General features: G+C 43.2%; 2 protein-coding genes across 3 annotated transcripts; one reads left to right on the forward strand and one right to left on the reverse strand.

The window, feature by feature from the left end:
• Positions 1-7,227: 7,227 nt before the first annotated feature.
• On the forward strand, positions 7,228-13,286 carry LOC121615136 (glutamine-rich protein 1-like). 2 transcript variants are annotated; one of them, XM_041949336.1, is made up of 12 exons: positions 7,228-7,653; positions 8,370-8,629; positions 8,741-8,815; positions 9,600-9,737; positions 9,829-10,797; positions 11,176-11,335; positions 11,527-11,681; positions 11,768-11,882; positions 12,170-12,278; positions 12,371-12,522; positions 12,626-12,716; positions 12,801-13,286. In XM_041949336.1, the coding sequence occupies exons 2-12, from the start codon at positions 8,381-8,383 to the stop codon at positions 12,988-12,990; spliced, it is 2,403 nt and encodes an 800-aa protein (XP_041805270.1). In that variant the 5' UTR covers positions 7,228-7,653; positions 8,370-8,380; the 3' UTR covers positions 12,991-13,286. The 2 variants fall into 2 exon arrangements, with proteins under 2 accessions (XP_041805270.1, XP_041805279.1); XM_041949345.1 differs by having other exon boundaries at positions 8,747-8,815.
• Positions 13,287-13,860: 574 nt separating this feature from the next.
• LOC121615246 (mitochondrial RNA pseudouridine synthase rpusd4-like) lies at positions 13,861-18,118 on the reverse strand. Its single transcript, XM_041949518.1, has 6 exons — positions 17,509-18,118; positions 16,305-16,512; positions 16,107-16,200; positions 15,706-15,856; positions 15,487-15,584; positions 13,861-14,450 (listed from the first exon to the last, which is right to left on the reverse strand). The coding sequence occupies exons 1-6, from the start codon at positions 17,915-17,917 to the stop codon at positions 14,247-14,249; spliced, it is 1,164 nt and encodes a 387-aa protein (XP_041805452.1). The 5' UTR covers positions 17,918-18,118; the 3' UTR covers positions 13,861-14,246.
• Between the last annotated feature and the right edge of the window lie 178 nt (positions 18,119-18,296).

Below are 18,296 nucleotides of genomic sequence, written 5' to 3' on the forward strand. Positions count from 1 at the left end.
TAACCTGCTGGGTAACATAGCAGCCCTGGTAAGGTGCAGCAAAGTGCACCTCTCTGCGAGACCTCCTCACAGAGAAGCCACATTTAGGGGCCATTTGAGACAAAGGAGTCAGAAGTCCCTCACCTGTTCAACATTAGGGGAACAAAAAAAACATTTAAATAGTGTTTTGTGCACTGGCCAAAAATCAAAACTCCTTATAAGTAACCTACCGTTATCCACGAGAAAGTGAGGAGCTCTGACCTGTTTGACCCTCAGAGTCATTAAGTTGTCACTGCATTGCACTGATGGAGCCATGCGCTTCAGTTTTGCATCCATCAATTTGTGCAACACTGAAAAACAAAAACACAAATTGTTGATGACCCACAGGAGTTTTGACTAATGATAGCAATACATGTGCAATGCCAGTGGATCATATTCAAATGATAAAACACCTTCCCCTGCAGCTTCACTAAGCATCAACAATTGCACATTATCTTTGCCAGTTTATAGTTTCAGTCTGAAATGTTTGACAAGTCAGATACCCCCACCCAAAAAAAAAAAGAAAAAAAAACTACATTTATAGTGGCCTAGAAGCATGAGTCAGTAGCTTCTATTGCTAACACACAAGCTGCATTAACATATTGGATCCTGGCAGTGACTTGGGGGACAGGCATTGCAGGACTGGTCAGTTAGTGAAGCCACTTGATTAACATGCTTTTCAAGCAATAACAGTGAAAAACACAATTTACAGAGGGTTATCTGGCCACACTCAGTCATGGTTTGAGACAGGTAAAAAGGCAGAATTGTGGGTTGCATGTACTATCTTATGTTCTCCATAATGCAGCATCTTCATTTTCTAACGTGTGTCTTAAAAGCAAAATCGTTTCCCCTCATTGCGTTCCTGTACCAACCATGTTCAAGAACATATTCATAGCGCGTTACCATCTTTGGACACAATCTACTACCTTGTATCGCGCAACTTTGGGACAGTTTATAGGATTAGTGGTCTGATTACTGTTTGATTCAGCTCCCCATGCGGTATGCCATGTGACATAAAACGGAAATATCAGGCACTAGACTCCAAGTCAAGGAAGTAAACTAAACAATCAGCGCCATCGTCGTGATGGATCACTTAATCATTTTATTGGGCGCGACTGTAACTTACCAGGAGTCGATTTCTGGTTCCTCTGCTCGTCAAACTTGAAGGCAAGTGAACCGTGTCGCGTTGGGGCCCCAGATTCATGTTTACCGTCGGACGCCACACCTGTTAAGTGAACACTGCCGGATGAAGGCCATCCCGCTGAACCAACAGCTTGTCCAATACAAAGCTGAAAGGACGTGAGAGTCGCTGTCACCACGAAATACAACATGTGCTTTTTCCAACGCATCACAGCTGCGGTTGTCCCGTTAGGCGTGTGTTTTTGTCAAAGTAATGCTAAGGTAATCATGGAGAGCGCCGCTGTGTCCATTACTTATACATGTGCTCTGCGCTGCTTCGGCTAATTGATGAGCCAATCACACGCGAGTTAGGTGAGAGCACCTGTATGTGGGACAGACCGCTAATGATGCACCGCGACTCCTCTGCCACTTCAAGGAGATGTCATGAATAGTAAGTCCATGTTAAATTAGAGTAAGTAAGACGTGAACTAAGCAGCATTAGCAGAAGGAGACAAGCGCGTAGTTGGGTCTCTGACAGATTTCCTCATAAAAAGAGTTTGAACCCAAAGTCATGTTTCTTTTCTTGATCAATGCTTCATGTCTATATGAATCTGATGAAATAGTTGGGCAGGAATTTGCTAGCTGTGAATTGATATGCAGTGATACATGAGTCATGTACTTGTACCCAGTAAACTTTGTTACATGAAAGTTTAAGATGAATCCAATGGGTAAATGTGGCATTTCTGCATGTCCAACATGGTTATAGGTGAATCATATGAAGACCCTTTATTCACAAACAATACAATGAAATATCCAATCATATTCATTCACATATTATCAAATATAAACCAAACAAATGTTCACATGACTTTAAACCAGTGATGTCACAACACTAATCTGATGCAAACAGGATACACAAATGACACTAGCATATAGAAAGAAACATTATAAAACTCTATAATCATGAAATGCTCATAATAGCCTCCGGAAATTATTTTCATGTGCACATAAACACACACACACACACACACACATATATATATATATATATATATATATATATATATATATATATATATATATATATATATATATATATATATATATATAAACAAGAAGACCCAATAGAAGTCAAATAGAACAAGAATTAGGTCAGATGTTTTCTGCCAGGCCTCACATTATCCAAAAAATACACATCTTATAAAATGACCGAAAAGGATTTTTGTGTCATACTGGCTACTCAAGAGGCTCTTGTGCTGAATGTTTGTAATTTAATTACTTTCAAGTCCATTTTGAACCAACATAAGTAAAGCAGTTTTCACCTAGATGAGGCCAAGTCTTGCAAAAGTATTACTGCCTACTTAACATGATTATACCATTTCACGAAGGCTAGACACCGAGAGTAGGAAGTCAGTAGACAGCCTAGAGGTCTGTGACATCGTCATCAGACCAGTCATGCTGATGCGTCACTGCTGAGAATGCCGACTTAAATTCTTCTTCCTGATTTGCGGTAGCTGGAGACCCATCACCACCATTATAATCAGCTATAGCACTGGATGACTGTACTTGGAAATGGTCTAGAGATGCAGGAACAGAGTCTGTATCGAATGTCCACCCAACATAAGCTGGAGGGAATGTAGTTGCAACACCGTCCCCATCAGCGTTGTCTTTGCCCACAGAGTGAGTCCAAGAGGGAGGTGGAGGTGTGAACAGGCCTCCTGCTACAAGCTGTCCGTGATGGAGGGCATTGTCTATGCTGCGCCTGAGGTTAATAGGAGACGGTGGCCGCATGTCAAATTCTATAAGAGAAAGAATGCATTCACGTTCACCAACTTTTTGCCACAGCAATGCAGCCTGAGAGTCTGAGCTGCTGTTGCTAACAGGATCAGGCTTGTATTCTGGCATGACTGATAGGTAGGTAGATGGCTGATCATCATACGCACACATGACGTTGTTGCTGAAACCTGCTCTAGACAGGTTATACTGTGCCCAGTTACTTGGCATCAGTTCTTCCCAGGTCTTCTCTGATTTTCTTAGTGGCCCTTTCTGTATGCCGGCCAAGAATCTACCCCACAAGCTTGTCTCCGCCACCCCTTTAGGCACCTCACTCCTGCTCTGTCCTTGTTCGCCCCTCAGATGACCCCTAGATGGCATCCAGAAGATCCAGGATCCCAGGACGAGCAACGAGAATCCCCAAGCTAACTCAAGTATTCTGGCCCAAAACTGACTGAGCCACCAGCCCCAACCAAAGCGCCTCCAGTTCCCCAGCAGCCCATAAAGCCAGAGGAGACTGTACATCTGGAGGCTGCAGCAGAGAACCCCAAGGAAGGCGCACACTGCTGTTACCCGCCTTGCACGCTTTTCAATCCTCTGTGAGGGAACCCACTGAGGCACAGAGGACCTGAGAAAGGGATGTAGATGAGAACAAGACTTAGGGAGGATTCCCATGCAGAACGGGAGGCCCCAGCAGAGGGAGAGGGTCTGTAGCAACAGAGGGAGAGCAGGGGACAAAGTTGGAGAGAAAAGGTCTGCTAAAAGTAATGGGGCGCAATGTGATATAGCCAGCCCTCCAACCATCCATGGGTGCTGCAGCTTTGGTGGGAAAAGTAATAAATTCGACCCTCTGAGTGTGACCATAGCAAGGGCGACCTGTGCCCACAGAAGGAGCTGCAGAGGAACATTGTGGAGTGCTGCCAGAGTAGCACGAGACAGGATCTGACGGGTACCATAAGGATCAAGTAGGAGGAGGACACCCCGCAGAGTACCACCCAGGATCAGGAGACTATTTGCCAGAGTCACGGCATCACAGACAGGATGAGGAAGAGTGCATGCACCAGCCAATCCCATAACTGCCAGGACTGTCATCAATATGAAAAGGCTGGCAGATCCAAAGACATGTAGTTCCCAGGCAAATGTCAGTGTGCGTCTCATGTCATCCCACAGCAAATTAGTGCCATTAAAGTTTGGAAGAACACAAGGAGTAAATCCAAGCACACAGGGACCTCCAGGTCCTGACAGGTTCTGGTCCATCATGGAGTACACATTGTTTTGGACGGCGAGTCTGGGGCTGTCAGCACCTGAGGACAGACCGGAGAGACAGAGGGTAAGAAAGAAGAAAAATCTTATTTCTGATGAGGAAGAACTTAAAGAAAATGTATTAGGAATATGGCATATGTTTTGACCTAAATTAACTTTCATATTTTCACTTACCATCAAGAAAATCATCATTTACTGTGGAGATATGACTCGGTTTTAACTGTCCCTCAGCTGTTCTGTGGCTGAGAGCTTCCTCTGAGATCATGTGCACACCGGAGTGAGTGGATCCTGTAATTGAAGTATTAGCTCTGTCAGCTCCTAGGTCATGAACCTCTGAGTGGTGTAGAGTCAGCACTGGTGTCGCAGTTAATGCGATTCCAGGACCAGAGCGCTTTTCACTGCGGGCTCGCTCGGGCTCCTTCGAAATGACCGCCCGATTGATGAGCTTCTGCGTTGCTGTACTGTCGACACTCTGTCCACTGCCCTCCACAGAGTCACTGCCGTCCACTGAATGGAAGATGACTTCACTGGACAAACTGTCTGGAGCATTGTTGTTTCTGCTTGTGCCTCGAGTCATTCTCACTGAACCAGAGTTGGCCAGTGAATGTGAAGTTTGAATTAGGCTTCCAAGTGAGCAGAGAGACGCAGTCAGTGTGATGAGGAGCAAATATGAACGCCCCATTTTTAATGAAATACCAAGACCTGTAGAACAGTAAAGTAGAAATATTTGAAATACATTTCCACATCTTGAAAATATATTGAGCTGTGCACATCAGACTGACATTGCTGACACCTGACTCCAGAATTAGACCCTTAGTCATGGACAGGATGCCGTATTTTTACAGTACACTCTTTTGTGTGATTGGTAAAGAGTCACACAGATTCCCAGACAGTTAATCTCACATTTAAATCTTATAAATAACTCTCCTGTGTAATACAGTGAGTTTTCACACTCTACAACTTCTGTGGATGGTGTGTCTCAGCAGACATATGACACAGCTTGGCAGAAACTTGGCACAGCGTGAGCCAGGCTGATCTGTCTGTGACCTTAAGGTCACAAATGTCAAGCTGCCACCTCAAATGATCACACATCATGTGAAGAAATGTTAATCGCAAATGCCTGAAATGACTAGACTAGAACAGACAATAGAACACAAGTAGTATGCATACTGATATTCTTTTCAGCACAACATAAAGATTTCGAGGTGACCTGATTTTCCAAATGCAACCTCAGGTGAGTTTAGATGATGAATGAATGTTATTTCTGTTTACGTTTATTTTAACTCTGCTTGGAGTATAAACCACGTTTGCGATTGTATCATTTGATAAAATGTGAATTGCCTCCAAAACAAATACAAAAGCAGTAAAAATAAAAGCTTCACATGCAATGTTCTAAATCCTGGTGAATTTCCCAACTGATACTGACACTTATTTCACAACATTATCGAGACACAATATCCCTTCGTCCAAACAACTTCTCCCATAAATGAACACAAAGATTTTAAAATGCTCAACGAACTCAGATATACCTGTGATTCCTTGTATCCTGCTTCCTTTCCGTGCTTCATGGGCAGCACCCAGTCTTTAGCTGTGTGTAACATCTGATTTCTGATGTGGGTGTCTGAAGAGCATCACAGTGAGGGTGGAACACATTGGATTTACTGACGAGCTCACACCCATCTAGCCTTCAAGCTGACGTCTTACCATTACTGCACCGGCTGGTTACTTGGCAGCCTCCCATCCTGAATGTCACCTGCAGAAACAGATTGCAAAGCCACAATCCCAGGGCCCAATTCTGAAAAAAAAGGAAATGCTTTAACAACCAACTTCCAGGTTAATGTCTTTGGAGATTAATAAAGTATCTATCATTTGTAGATTTTTTTTAAAAAAAAAGAAAAACTTGAATTAAAAAAAACTATTAATCAAAGCCCCCAAGTCTCACCTGCCACAGTTGTGTTAAGGTAAATCCCTTCTCCAAAGGATTACATTAAGATTCTTACAGTAGCACAAAGTCACATGAAGAGATAATGTGAAGCCAACTAGACACGAACACTTTCGTATTGTTGGTAACTAAACTTATTGCTTTGAAAAGCATATGTGAGGGCTTATGCCAAACATGACATGTGGAGAGTAGATGGTGTGTAAACAATATTATTTAAGATAGAATATTAATACACATGTATCACTACCACCACCGCTTCTACCAGAGCCCTTGCAGGATCCCAGTCTGCAGTGAGTGTGGGAATTAACTCTTTCCTATTCAGTGTGAAGAGGACATAGCCTATGCACACAGTACATCTGTGATGGTCCACCTTAAGATGGGCAAGAGGCAGTTTGTTGTGGAGCGAACAGGGGGAGGCCCTCAGTAGCACATGCCTGGCTCTTTAAGGCAGACTGGGGAAGTTAGATTCTGTTAAAGGTACATGCATTCAAATGTGTAGCGGGCATCATCAGAACATCCTGGGAAGCATTTAAACACTGCTTCATACATGTGTATGCGTCACTTTTAAATGATTGAACTTGGAGCTTGGTACCCAGTGTCCAGCAGTGCAGAGTCAACAGTATCATGAGGAGGTGGTCTGACAAAATAAGGTCCATTTACTAGGTTTTTCCAGAGCTTTCAACCCCACCTAACACAACTTAACCTACAGAGAGCATCATGAGGCCAATAAACAACCAAAGTCAGCAATGAGTTTTTGTTTGTTTTTTCTTCCTCTAAAGAATGACCTATAATGAATGCTTTTCATTCAGAATTAATCTATAGATCGATCTGACTGCATATATATGAGTGCAAATTTTCAACTTTTGTTATTCCCCTCACTGCTTCTCAGTGCCAGACAACGAGAAAGAGAATATGTAATAAGTAATATTGCATGTACAGATGTCTCCAAATTGTGGGATTTTTCAGCCCATTTGAAAAGACACATTTCCGTGCCTGCATGTCTTATGTCTTTTCATTTCACAGTTACAGAGAGCCCACATAGTGCTGCAGCTCTTAGTGTCAGGATGGCAACTCTTTTCAACAGGACACCGCGGCAGGCCGTTGCCTGACAGAGCAGTCTGGAGAGGAGCCGCGTTGTTTTCGGGGCCTATACTTCCGTCATTTTATATCTCACTGGATAAACACAGAGGAGGGGTTTTTTCTGCATGTAACCGTGTGGCGCAAACTGTCGTAATACCGTTCGGGATTCAATTGGATAAATAAATCAGTGCTTTGCCGGAGCTAGGAAACTTATTTTACACCGAAAGCTGCCCGGATCTCGCCCCGAAATAAGCAGACGTCAGACGTCGCTTGCTCGTTGCCGCTGTTAAATTTCTATCGCAATCTAATCACAGCATTGTTTACGGGATTACACTGCCGCTACATGCACTATGTAGCCAAGTGAATGGCATGCTGGTGGTAGCTGTTAGACGTTTATCGGCTTTTTAGTTTTAAACACCGTGCCTTGGCGGAAAGGAGAGGATTTCGTTTTATTTAAGGTAGCATGACAGGATCCAGAGCCATCGAGCTAGCTAGCTAACATTAGCATAGCTATTAGCTAGCGTCATGTTATTGCAGTGGGTGGACTGTTGCTTAGATGTTTGTTATCCTGTGGGCAAAATATGTAGCTTAATTGCATTATTTGCAGTAGACATCACACTGGTACTCGACGGTGCTGAATACAGTTAGCGGTTGCTAGCCAGCTAACTATCCATATGGGCTATGGCAACACAGTGCCTTGCTAACTGTGCGAAGCTAGCATGCTAACCACGTAGACACTATTATTAGACAGTCACTACATAAAGTCAAGCAAACACATAGTTACTGTCTTGATAGGCGGCTTTATAAACATTTAACCAAAATTGTCTTTCATAGTATAACTATGTAGACTTAGCCGTGAGCTATATCTGACTGTAATGTCCAAGTTAGTGGAAAAGGTTGAAGCGTAGCACAGTCATTGTATTACGAGCCAACATGCACTTTGTCCCGTGTGCTTACTGTTATTCCAGCGTCCCTCTATTGAACTAGCAAGGATTTTGAATGACATTAGCTAATTATGTTGTGCTTATACAATTGCCAATGCAAGTAAACCACTGCCCAGTCTTCATTAGAATATTCTCCATTATAGATGCCTGTGCTTTCAGTACACTCCATTGTTAATGTGAGCTGCTGAGGACTTGCTTAGATGTTTGAAAATGTGTTCTCATCTGTCTAGGTCAACTGACGATGAATGAGCAGGAGAGTGGGGTGGTCTCCTTTGATGAGTATGTGCGGCAGAAGGCCCGCACTGTGCCTCAGCACAGGATGAAGGAGTTCCTGGAGTCTCTCGCCAAGGGCCCAGAGGTGCTGCAGGAGTTCAGCCAGCAGGGAGGGGCGTCCACCACCACAGCCATGGTGTACCAGCAGCAGGGTTCCAACTGCATCTACACCGACAGCACTGAGGTAGCTGGCTCTCTCTTGGAGCTGGCTTGTCCGGTAAGAGCAGTTCCTCTTTTTATTATGGTTGTTGAATGATGTTATTGGTATTGTTGTGGTGTGGTGTGGTGCAGCGTGCTGCACTTCACATGTCTACATGTTTTATGGCAGGTACAGGTGACCTCGGCAGACATTTCACCTCATCTGTCTGTGCATCAGGAGCCTGAACAGCAACTTCAAGTGCAGGTTAGTGTATACATCAGTGTCAGTTTCTTGTACAGTGACATACTGTGTTTAAATTGCACAAGACAGATGGGGCTGGCCAGGTCCAGAAGCACTGTCATTACTCAACGTCAAGAGGAAAAGAAATGAGAAAGCAGTGTGGATGAGCTAAATTGTTTTAGTTCTTAAATAGCTTTGTTCTGTCAGCTATGATACTTGCATCTACTTGCTGTTGAGAAAGAGGTAAGGAATTCAAAACATCAGATTTTTCTCCGTTTTATATTTTTCCATTCTACTGTGCAAATGTTCATAATGCTAGTAAGATATTCTAGCATTAATGCTTTTAGGTAACTCCAAATCCACTATTTTAATAGTGAATCTAATACAAGTAACATGTATTCTTTCCTAAATGCAAGTGTCCATATTAATCCATTCAGTAACACATTCACTCAATCCTTAATGAATTCTCCAGTGGTTGTTAGCCTCCCTGCTCCCTATTGGTTGTTAGTAGAGATGGCCATGGCTACATATTAAAGCTGGATCAGTCATTCACCTTCTCTCTCCTGCTGCACTGGTATCCTTGAATGTATAAATATGACTTAAGGCCAATTTGGAAAATTCCACATTTGACAAGATCTCTATGGTGGATTTTCACTTTAACAACAAAAGATAAAGTTCTGTAACAAATGTGACCTTCCTGCAGGGTGGAGAGAAACTCTTTCTTTGTCGTAATTCCCTGATTCACTGTGACATGTAGACTGTTTGAGCTGCTCTGTATTTACTTTTCATTCTCTCCCCTCTGTGCCAGGTTCAGATTCAGGAGCAGCAGGGCCAGGCAGTAGGCCAGGTTCTTCAGGTGGCCTCCCCCTCTCAGCAGGACCTACAGGGAATCTCAGCAGCCCAGCTTGTCCAGCAGGGAGAGCTCACAGAGGAGCAGCAGCAGCAGGTACAGGATTTATTTAAATCATTACACAAATCAAGTCCATCCATGTGATGCGTTGTTGCTGGTTTGTGACACTGTCAGCTGTGTTCCACAGATTCAGGCGCAGTTGGTTGCTGCTGTAGCCGGAGGACAACAAATCCAGTTGTCAAGTGGCCAACAAATCCAGTTACAAGGAACACAGCATATTCAGCTGCCAGGGGGGCAGCAAATTCAACTTCAGGCTGGCCAACAGATTCAACTACAGGGTGGCCAGCAGATTCAGTTACAGGGTGGCCAGCAGATTCAGTTACAGGGTGGCCAGCAGATTCAACTACAGGGTGGCCAGCAGATTCAACTACAGGGTGGCCAGCAGATTCAACTACAGGGTAGCCAGCAGATTCAGCTACAGGGTGGCCAGCAAATTCAGCTGCCAGGGGGCCAACAGATCCAGATCCAGACCATAGAGGCAATGTCTCCTTCGCAGCAACAGGACTCTCTCAAGGAGGCAGAGAGGAGGTCCGGCACTGTCTCAACTGTCGTCCAACCAGCCAAGAAGCGTAAGGTGGATGTCCCTCTAGCTGTGTCATATGCCGTTACACAGGGCCAGCAGGTGGCCACTGTTCTTGCCATCCCTCAAGGGCAGCAGCAAAGCTATGTGTCCCTACGACCAGATTTGCTCACTGTCGACAGCGCTCAGCTGTACAGCGCTACAGGAACAATCACAGGTCCCACAGGTGAGACCTGGACCATCCCTGTTTACTCCACTCCACAGCAGCAGGGTGTCACTCACATTGCCATACCACAGGAGACATACAACACAGTGCAAGTTACCACCGCCAATGGTAAGGAAAAATTGTCCCCCAGTACCTCAGCAAGGTCTGCAGATGTGCAGTCGGCCTCCGCTGGGACACAGGAAGAAATAGTACAGACCCTGTTCCCTGCGCAGTTTATGAACGGGAACATTCACATCCCTGTGGCAGTGCAGACTGTAGGAGGGACTTACAACACTACACAGTCGGTACACATATGGGACCCAAATCAACAACAGGGCCAAGGTGAAGAGGAACAGCAGCTCCATCTGCAGGTTCGAACAAAGTATTTTCTTACAGCCATACTGTAGACCCGAATCAGTATGAGTGGAACTAAATGTATCCTGTGTTCAATGCAATGCATAGCTCATTGCATAAAATTTATTTAAAAATGAATCTTAAAAATGAACCATAATGCTGTGATAAGAGTGAAAAAATGTGGAATACATGCAAGAAAGAAATACTTAGAACAATACCTGCGATCTAGGTCTTTTTCAGACTGGTCTCAAAAAATCACATGCAAATCATTACTACTCAGTTATACAATTATGTATCTATATATATCATCATGTGACCATCAATACGTGTTTTGTCCCCGCTGCCCTCTTTCTCAGAAAGCTGTCACTTTGATGTTTTAATTTGGTCTTGTGCAGGGTCACACAGAGACGGAGGCTCATGCTGAACCTCCCACAGAGATTCTGGTTCCTGTCTGTCTAAAGCCTGAGGAAGGCCTGGAGGTCTGGCGCCTTTGGGCAAAGCGAAAAAATGAGGAGATGAACAAGCAGGAAAAGGCAACACTTGCACCTATTGGCCGTAAGTCAACTAACAACCGCTGACACATTGATGTGTCACATTTGTCAAACAGCACTGATATCTATCATCATGTGTACCTTTTTAAACCACAGGAAGCTATAAAAGTTTTGTTCTGTTTCCTGATGTGATTTTAAACTTTACAGCACTAATAAAAACTAAACCTCTGCTCATCTGTCTGTGTCTGTGTCCAGGTCGTCAGCCCCTGCGTTTTCAAGAAGACTTGGTGTCCAGTGCCGTAGCCGAGCTAAACTTGGGTCTTTCCCTGATGACGCACGAGGCACGAGGATCAGACGAAGAACAATTTGCATCCGATGTTCTATACTATGTTTTCTTGTGTATACAAAAGGTTAGTATCCCCGTGCTTTTATTGTGTTTCACGTCAAAAGGCTTCTAAGTTACTTCAAGCTTCAACCTGTGCATTTCTTTTTGTAGTATCTCTGCGAAAATGGACGTGTGGATGATATTTTCTCTGATCCGTATTACACACGTTTTTGTGGGTGTTTACACAAAATCCTGGATGGTTGGAAACCCAGTGTTCATCCTTTAGGTAAGCAAGAGTTATAGTTAATTTTGTTAACGACTTAACTACGACTAAATATGTTCATCAGCAACCTTTTGTTTGTTTGTCTTTCCTATGACTAAGATGAGATGATGACAAGACGGCATCAGAATCATTAAGCACTGTGGCTATATCAACATGCAGTATTGTTGACAAAAAAACGAGACTATAATGTCGTTGGCAAAAGTAACATACAACAGAGTGCTGCGTGCCTCACATCAGGACTGCACTGGCAGCACACAGTGAGAAAATTAACTCATGCGTTTTTTTCTTAGGTTATATCATTCCAAGCCACGTGACAGAGGAGATGCTGTGGGAGTGTAAACAGCTTGGTGCACATTCACCAGCCACATTGCTCACAACTCTAATGTATTTCAACACTAAGTGAGTAACCACCTCAGCACTGAATGACCTGAATCTCTTTAATGACACAAGATATGTATATTAGATATATTCAAAATATATCTTTGTCACAGGCATTTCCGCCTGACGACACCTGAGCAGCACCTGAAAGTAGCTTTCACCAAGGTCCTGAGAAACACGAGGAAGAACCCAGCTAACGCCAAGGACAAAGCAACCAGTATCCGCCTTCTCAAAGGACAAGGTCCCCACAGTGCAGGACAGAAAGGTGCTCAACACAGTTACACGCCACACGTTTAAGTCTTGCTATGAATCACAGCCTTTGACTGCAGGAATTCCCATGTTGACCTGCTGTGTGACGTCTGTTTCAGGAGCAGATGAAATGTATGAAGAGCAGGTCGAGGATCCTGAAAATCCTCTTCGCTGCCCCATCAAACTTTATGACTTTTACCTCTTCAAATGGTGAGTAACACTTCATCACATAAATCCTGTGTAACTAGATAATTCTTACCCACAAAAAAACCTAACTCCCCTTTCCTTCTCCAGCCCTCAAAGCGTTAAGGGACGCAACGACGCATACTACATGACTCCAGAGCCCGTTGTTGCACCCAACAGCCCGATGTGGTACTCGTCTCAGCCCCTCACGGGTCAGCAGGTGGAGCACATGCTGGCCCGCATCATTGTGGTCCGAGAGATCCAGGAGATCATCAGTGCCGGTTCAGACAACATGAGCTAAACTGAGAGGACTGGCTGGACTCATGGGAACTAGCTCTCCAGACACTGACTGTTGACTATGCAGTATCCATCCTGACTCTATAAACCTCAATGATTATCTCAAATCAAATGGAACAGCTTCTGAAACAATCATCTCTCTCTGAGGAGTGTATCATGACAGCAAAGATGTTTTTTTTCCTCTTCTTACATTTTTTTTGTTTTCAGCTGATGCGGTGGCCTGTTCTTTCTCTTGACTACCTTTGTAAGCCATTGCCTCTGTAACCTTTGAAAGGGCAAGTAAAGGAGGCTTTAGTCTCACCACTGCTGGACTATGATTGACCTCCTGGGCTGCTGCCCTCTGAGCTCACAAATGTTCCTGTAAGTCAGTCTTATGAGTATAATATGAGGATATTTAACCCTTCACCACTTAACCTCAGACCTTTAACCACGTCTTACTTCTCTTCAAAGTCCCACTATGATACATCTTACTGGACAATTACAGGGACCACTACCCACAGCTTTTTTTTTTTGTACACCGACTGCATTTTGGATCATGTATGGATATATTTCAAAGCTGAAGAAATTGTGCCTGTTTTTTCAAAAACGACGCTATAATTTATGCTTGTGGATCATTGCGTGAGCTGAACCTCTGATATTCACAAGTTCAAGTGCTATATTGTAGTCATTCAGGAGATTGGAAACATTGTTCTCAGGTCAAAGCTAGTGATTGAAACGCCCATCAAGGATATTTGCCAACTTATTCCTGTATGTATAGTAGGTTATTAAACAGGATATGCAGATAGAAGCATCTTTGTTTAGCTAACACAGTGTTAATCCTTGTATCAAAAGTCATGTCAAACAATTCAGAAACGAAAAGTATTTAGTACTGTGTTGTCTGTGGGAATGTTGACATTTGAAATAAGGATTAGTTGTGGGCCTTTTTACACACGGCTTGTCACACCAACAGCATCCGTAGCCTAGTGGTGCCTCCCTTGAGATGACATGTACATTTGGACACAGACAAAAATAGTTGTGATACAGTTCTGCTTCATTTGTTTATTACTAAAAGTGTATAGCACTGTACAGTCATGTTCCACAGAGTCTCTTCTGTGTTTGATCACTTTACAAAACTTCACAGTAATCCAGCCTGATATAAATTAATTTCCTATTTAACTTCAATGGTGTGCATGACACACTTTTTCCCCAATGTTGCAGTCTGAAATCCGTCACAGCTGAGACGTCTGTTGGATCTCAAAGAATTTCACAACGAAGAGTGGATTATTTAGAGTCGTCTTTATCAGGGGCAGTTAACTGCAGTCGAGTCAATGTTTGCATGAAGTATTTCGGCAGGGGACAGGACACGTTGATATGAGCTTGACTGGTTCCCGGCAGCGTCAGCTGTCGAGCAAGCAAATGAAGAGGAACGTACCGGATCTTGCTCTGTTCCAGGCCAAGCTTTCCCAAGACACGTTCCGGTAATTTCTGTGCACCAAAACGAACAAATTTGTGATTATTATGGAAGGTAACACATATTCTGTGACAGACAGAGACTGAGCTCTTGAAGACATGTCATTTCTGCAATTTGTATATATTTAGTAATATACACGAGCACAAGCAGCCAAAAAGCAGATTTAGAAAGGCACTGTTTTGCAGATAGGGGAGGTTTCAGGATTGACAAGACCATAAGAGTTGCCACAACCTTAAAGTCACACAATAAGACACCTAATCAAAATGTTAGCCATGTGGGAGGGAGATGAAAGTATAAGACGCTAGTTGGCTCAGGAAGTTAAAAGTCTCCGGTTTAATAGAGTGACAGTTAACATTAAAATACACGTATAAAAGGTCATATCTGAAAACTGCATCACACTGTTGCCTGTTAACATAAAAAACACACATACAGCAGCTAATGTCTGATAAATCTTGGTTTCAACTCCACTTTGTCAACTGTTGAATTGGTGTGTCTTCAAGGTGATGCATCACTGCACAGGCCAGCAGGGTGGACATTTACACTCAGTCAATTAATATCTGTAACTCTACACCTTAACATCAAAGCATACCTTAACATCGATCTGTAGAAGCAATTTTCTATGTTTTCTTTACCATCATGCAGCAGTACTTTTAATTAAACAAATCTCAGTTTTATTGGGCAATAATTCTTCAGGAATGGTTCAAAGGAGTGCAGGGATAAACACAACTGCAGCATTAGAGGCATCCACCAATCAAGCTTTGACACCTGGATATGTCTCAGTTTGTACTCCTTTGAAGCAGCCAATAATATGCCACTCTTTCTCGCTTAAGGGACATTTGCTGATTGTTGGTGTTATGAAGCTGATATTCTGCTGGCATTCATCACATGCTGTGGAGCATTAGTGACATGCATGCCACTCAGAATCTGCATACTTCAGTCAAGCAAAAGTGGCCTGCTGTTACTCAGTTTTCTGACGTTAGCGCTGCTCCCTTCTTCATGTACCACTATTTAATACTACTGGATTTCTGTGAAGTTGTGAACATGTTTTACCTGAGGCGCCAGTTTGCTCCAGTGGGAATATTTGTGGTCACCAAGAATGGGGCACGACAGAGCAAACGCCATGTGAACCCTCATCTGGTGCTTGGCTCCTGTGGACACAAGAAAGCAGACAAGCAGAAAATGAGTCAAGTCTTCTTAAAAAGAAATATAAGGCACTGATTTGGGAGTTATTTCCTGTGACAAGGTCCCTCCAAAAAGCATCCTTCTTACCAGTAAAAGGCTGCAGCTCCACAAGGCTGCAACCATTGCTGCTGTCCAAGACTCTGTACTTGGTCACTGCAGGATGGGCCTGCCGATGGCTGCGGACTTTGGTCACACCATCGCCTGCATCATTCGTTCTGAAAAGAGGACTTAGAGCCATCTGAAAATAAAAAAAAAAAGAAGTTATGAAACTGGAGAAACTACACGAATAGTCCTACAACGACACCAAAGCAATGACTTACTTGAAGCACAGAAAAGAAAGTTTGCATTTGTGAAGTTAAAAGCAGTGCAGGTTTGCTATTTTTAACAACTACAGCAATTCATTATTAAATGAGGAGTGAATTTTCTGTTACTTGATTAACTGGCAAACAACTAATTATTACAGCATCAAAACCACAGCAGAAGAGAACCTTATAGTGTGGCTGAGGGCCTGTGACCTCTCTCTCTATGATGGGAATGTCAATGACTCCTTCTGACGGCACAGGAACACCAACTGTGACGACCCTGAGGAAGAAAAGTGAATACAGGACATGTTCACGGCAGCATGTGACGTGACAATAAGGAAGAGCAATCTGTCACTCCTTTTTTTTAACCTTACTGTATCTTACCAGTACTTTCTCTGCACTTGGTTATTTCTGTCAAGGTTGAGTACGTGCTCCACTACTTCTTCGCTCCTGGCCAGCAGGAGAGCTCCTGATATTTCTTTCTCTAGTCCCAGACAGGTGAGCAGCTGAGAGTCAGACTTGATCTTCATCCCAGCCATTATTTTGGAGAGAACAGGAAGCACAGAGGAGATGGACGTGACCCCAGAGCCATCTGAGAGACAGCAACAACAAACCATCATGTATTTAGGTCCAGGTGATTTGACATTTCTGCTTATATCTAATAATGTCTGTTGTACTGTAGCACTGCATCTTATTCCAACACTACAATGTATGGAGTTACCATCATAGAAATAGAGCCCTTCCACTATATCAGCAGTCCAATATTATTGGCAATATTGGCACAATATTAGCACAGTATGGGTATATACAATAAATATGTTGCAGATACACAAAAAGAAATTACAGTCTGCAACCTAAGCTTTTCTTTCATTAACCATTAATCCACGGAATAATCTTTTGGTCTAAAAAATGACAGAAAATAGTGAAAAATGTCCATCACAATTTCCCAGAGTCAAAGGTGACCAATTGAAACTGCTGGTTTTGTCCAACCAAGAGTCCAAAACGCAAAGCTCTTCAATTTACAGTGACACAAAACAGAGCGTATCTGAAACAAATGATCGATCTAGAGTGTTAAACTGTAATCATTTTAACAGTCAACTGATCCTTGAGATGTGTGCTTTGCTGTTTTTCTCTGTTTTTCTCATTTTAAGTCTAATACCTGAGTTATGAACTGTTGGTTGGACAAAACAAGACAATTGAAGATACTGTCTTGGGTCTCAGGGTTTGTTTGTTTGTATTTTAATCAAAAAGATCATCAACAAATGAATCTATAGAAAAATAATGGTGGGTTCAGTCCTAAAACTGAGAAATACAGGAAATCCTAACCTTGATGAAGATGGAACCAGAAAATCTGTGGCATTTTACTAACGATTAACTGACGATTGCCCTGTGAATCAACTACTTGATTAATTGACTAATCTTTTCTGCTGTAAAGAAACGATCGTATATGAATTATTTTTTCGAACAATATCCCACACATCGATTAAAAAATCTCTCTCACAAACTCTCTCACTGTATTCAGAATGAAATCTATGTAGATCAATACTGTGGACTTTCTCCAGTCGGCCTCCAGCTCCTGCTGCTTTACCTTTGACAGGAACACCGTAAGGTTTGTTTATCACAACTACATCTTTATCCTGGTACAGCACGCTTCTGTGGAGGTGTTTGGCCAGCACATTAGGATGGACATTTTGAAGCTGTAGACTGAACCGTTTCAGATCCGCCACCCTCTTCTGTTGAGCGGACACAGGAGGCGTTTCCGCCGGTGGCTTCGTCTTCTCCTGCTGGATCTTACGGGCCAGGTCTATCGCTCTCAGCCGCGGTTTCTCTCCCGTGTTGGAGGCCGGAGCGTGTTTAGAGGTGGTGGCCTGGCTCTGGCTGAGGATCGGTGCTGTCCCCGAGCACCGGTGGCACTTTGTCCCTGGTTTGACCCGAAGAAAGACGGTGTTCAGGCCGGATATCCAGTCACCGCAGGTCATTCTTCTACAGCTGTTCATTGTGGAGTGTGGTTAGATGGAACACATTGGCTTGAAGGTATATAAACAAAGTTCAGAGTAAGCGAGAAAGCATGTTCCCCATTAAACTATATCCGGGCCGCACCTTTCAGAATAAAAGTGCAAATATTATTTTGTGCACAACTAAAAGGCAAGAAAATGCAAAAATCAAATATTTTAACTGTTTAATGGTGGCATAACAATTTAGTCGAGCCGAGCCGCTCCAAAAAATACGCTTTCACCGCAAAATATACACCAAGCGCTGTCAGAAAAATAATTTCTGACCTTCAAGACCAACTGTACATCGAAAACAGTGGACGCAACATGTAGGAACAACTTCCTGTGTTGATGTGTCGTAATTTCCTTTTTCTGACAATAGATA

This window comes from Chelmon rostratus, chromosome 2, assembly GCF_017976325.1.
Source record: "Chelmon rostratus isolate fCheRos1 chromosome 2, fCheRos1.pri, whole genome shotgun sequence".
Lineage (NCBI taxonomy): Eukaryota > Metazoa > Chordata > Actinopteri > Chaetodontiformes > Chaetodontidae > Chelmon > Chelmon rostratus.

Excerpts from the sequence above, each read along its gene's own strand:
- LOC121615136 (XM_041949336.1), top strand. The coding sequence starts at position 8,381 with ATGAATGAGCAGGAGAGTGGGGTGGTCTCCTTTGATGAGTATGTGCGG. Across the intron at positions 10,798-11,175 it reads AACAGCAGCTCCATCTGCAG|GGTCACACAGAGACGGAGGC; the intron begins GTTCGAACAAAG and ends GGTCTTGTGCAG. Across the intron at positions 11,336-11,526 it reads AACACTTGCACCTATTGGCC|GTCGTCAGCCCCTGCGTTTT; the intron begins GTAAGTCAACTA and ends GTCTGTGTCCAG.
- LOC121615246 (XM_041949518.1), bottom strand. The coding sequence starts at position 17,917 with ATGAACAGCTGTAGAAGAATGACCTGCGGTGACTGGATATCCGGCCTG. Across the intron at positions 16,513-17,508 it reads TTACGGTGTTCCTGTCAAAG|ATGGCTCTGGGGTCACGTCC; the intron begins GTAAAGCAGCAG and ends GCTGTCTCTCAG. Across the intron at positions 14,451-15,486 it reads GGAGCAAACTGGCGCCTCAG|AAATTACCGGAACGTGTCTT; the intron begins GTAAAACATGTT and ends TTTGGTGCACAG.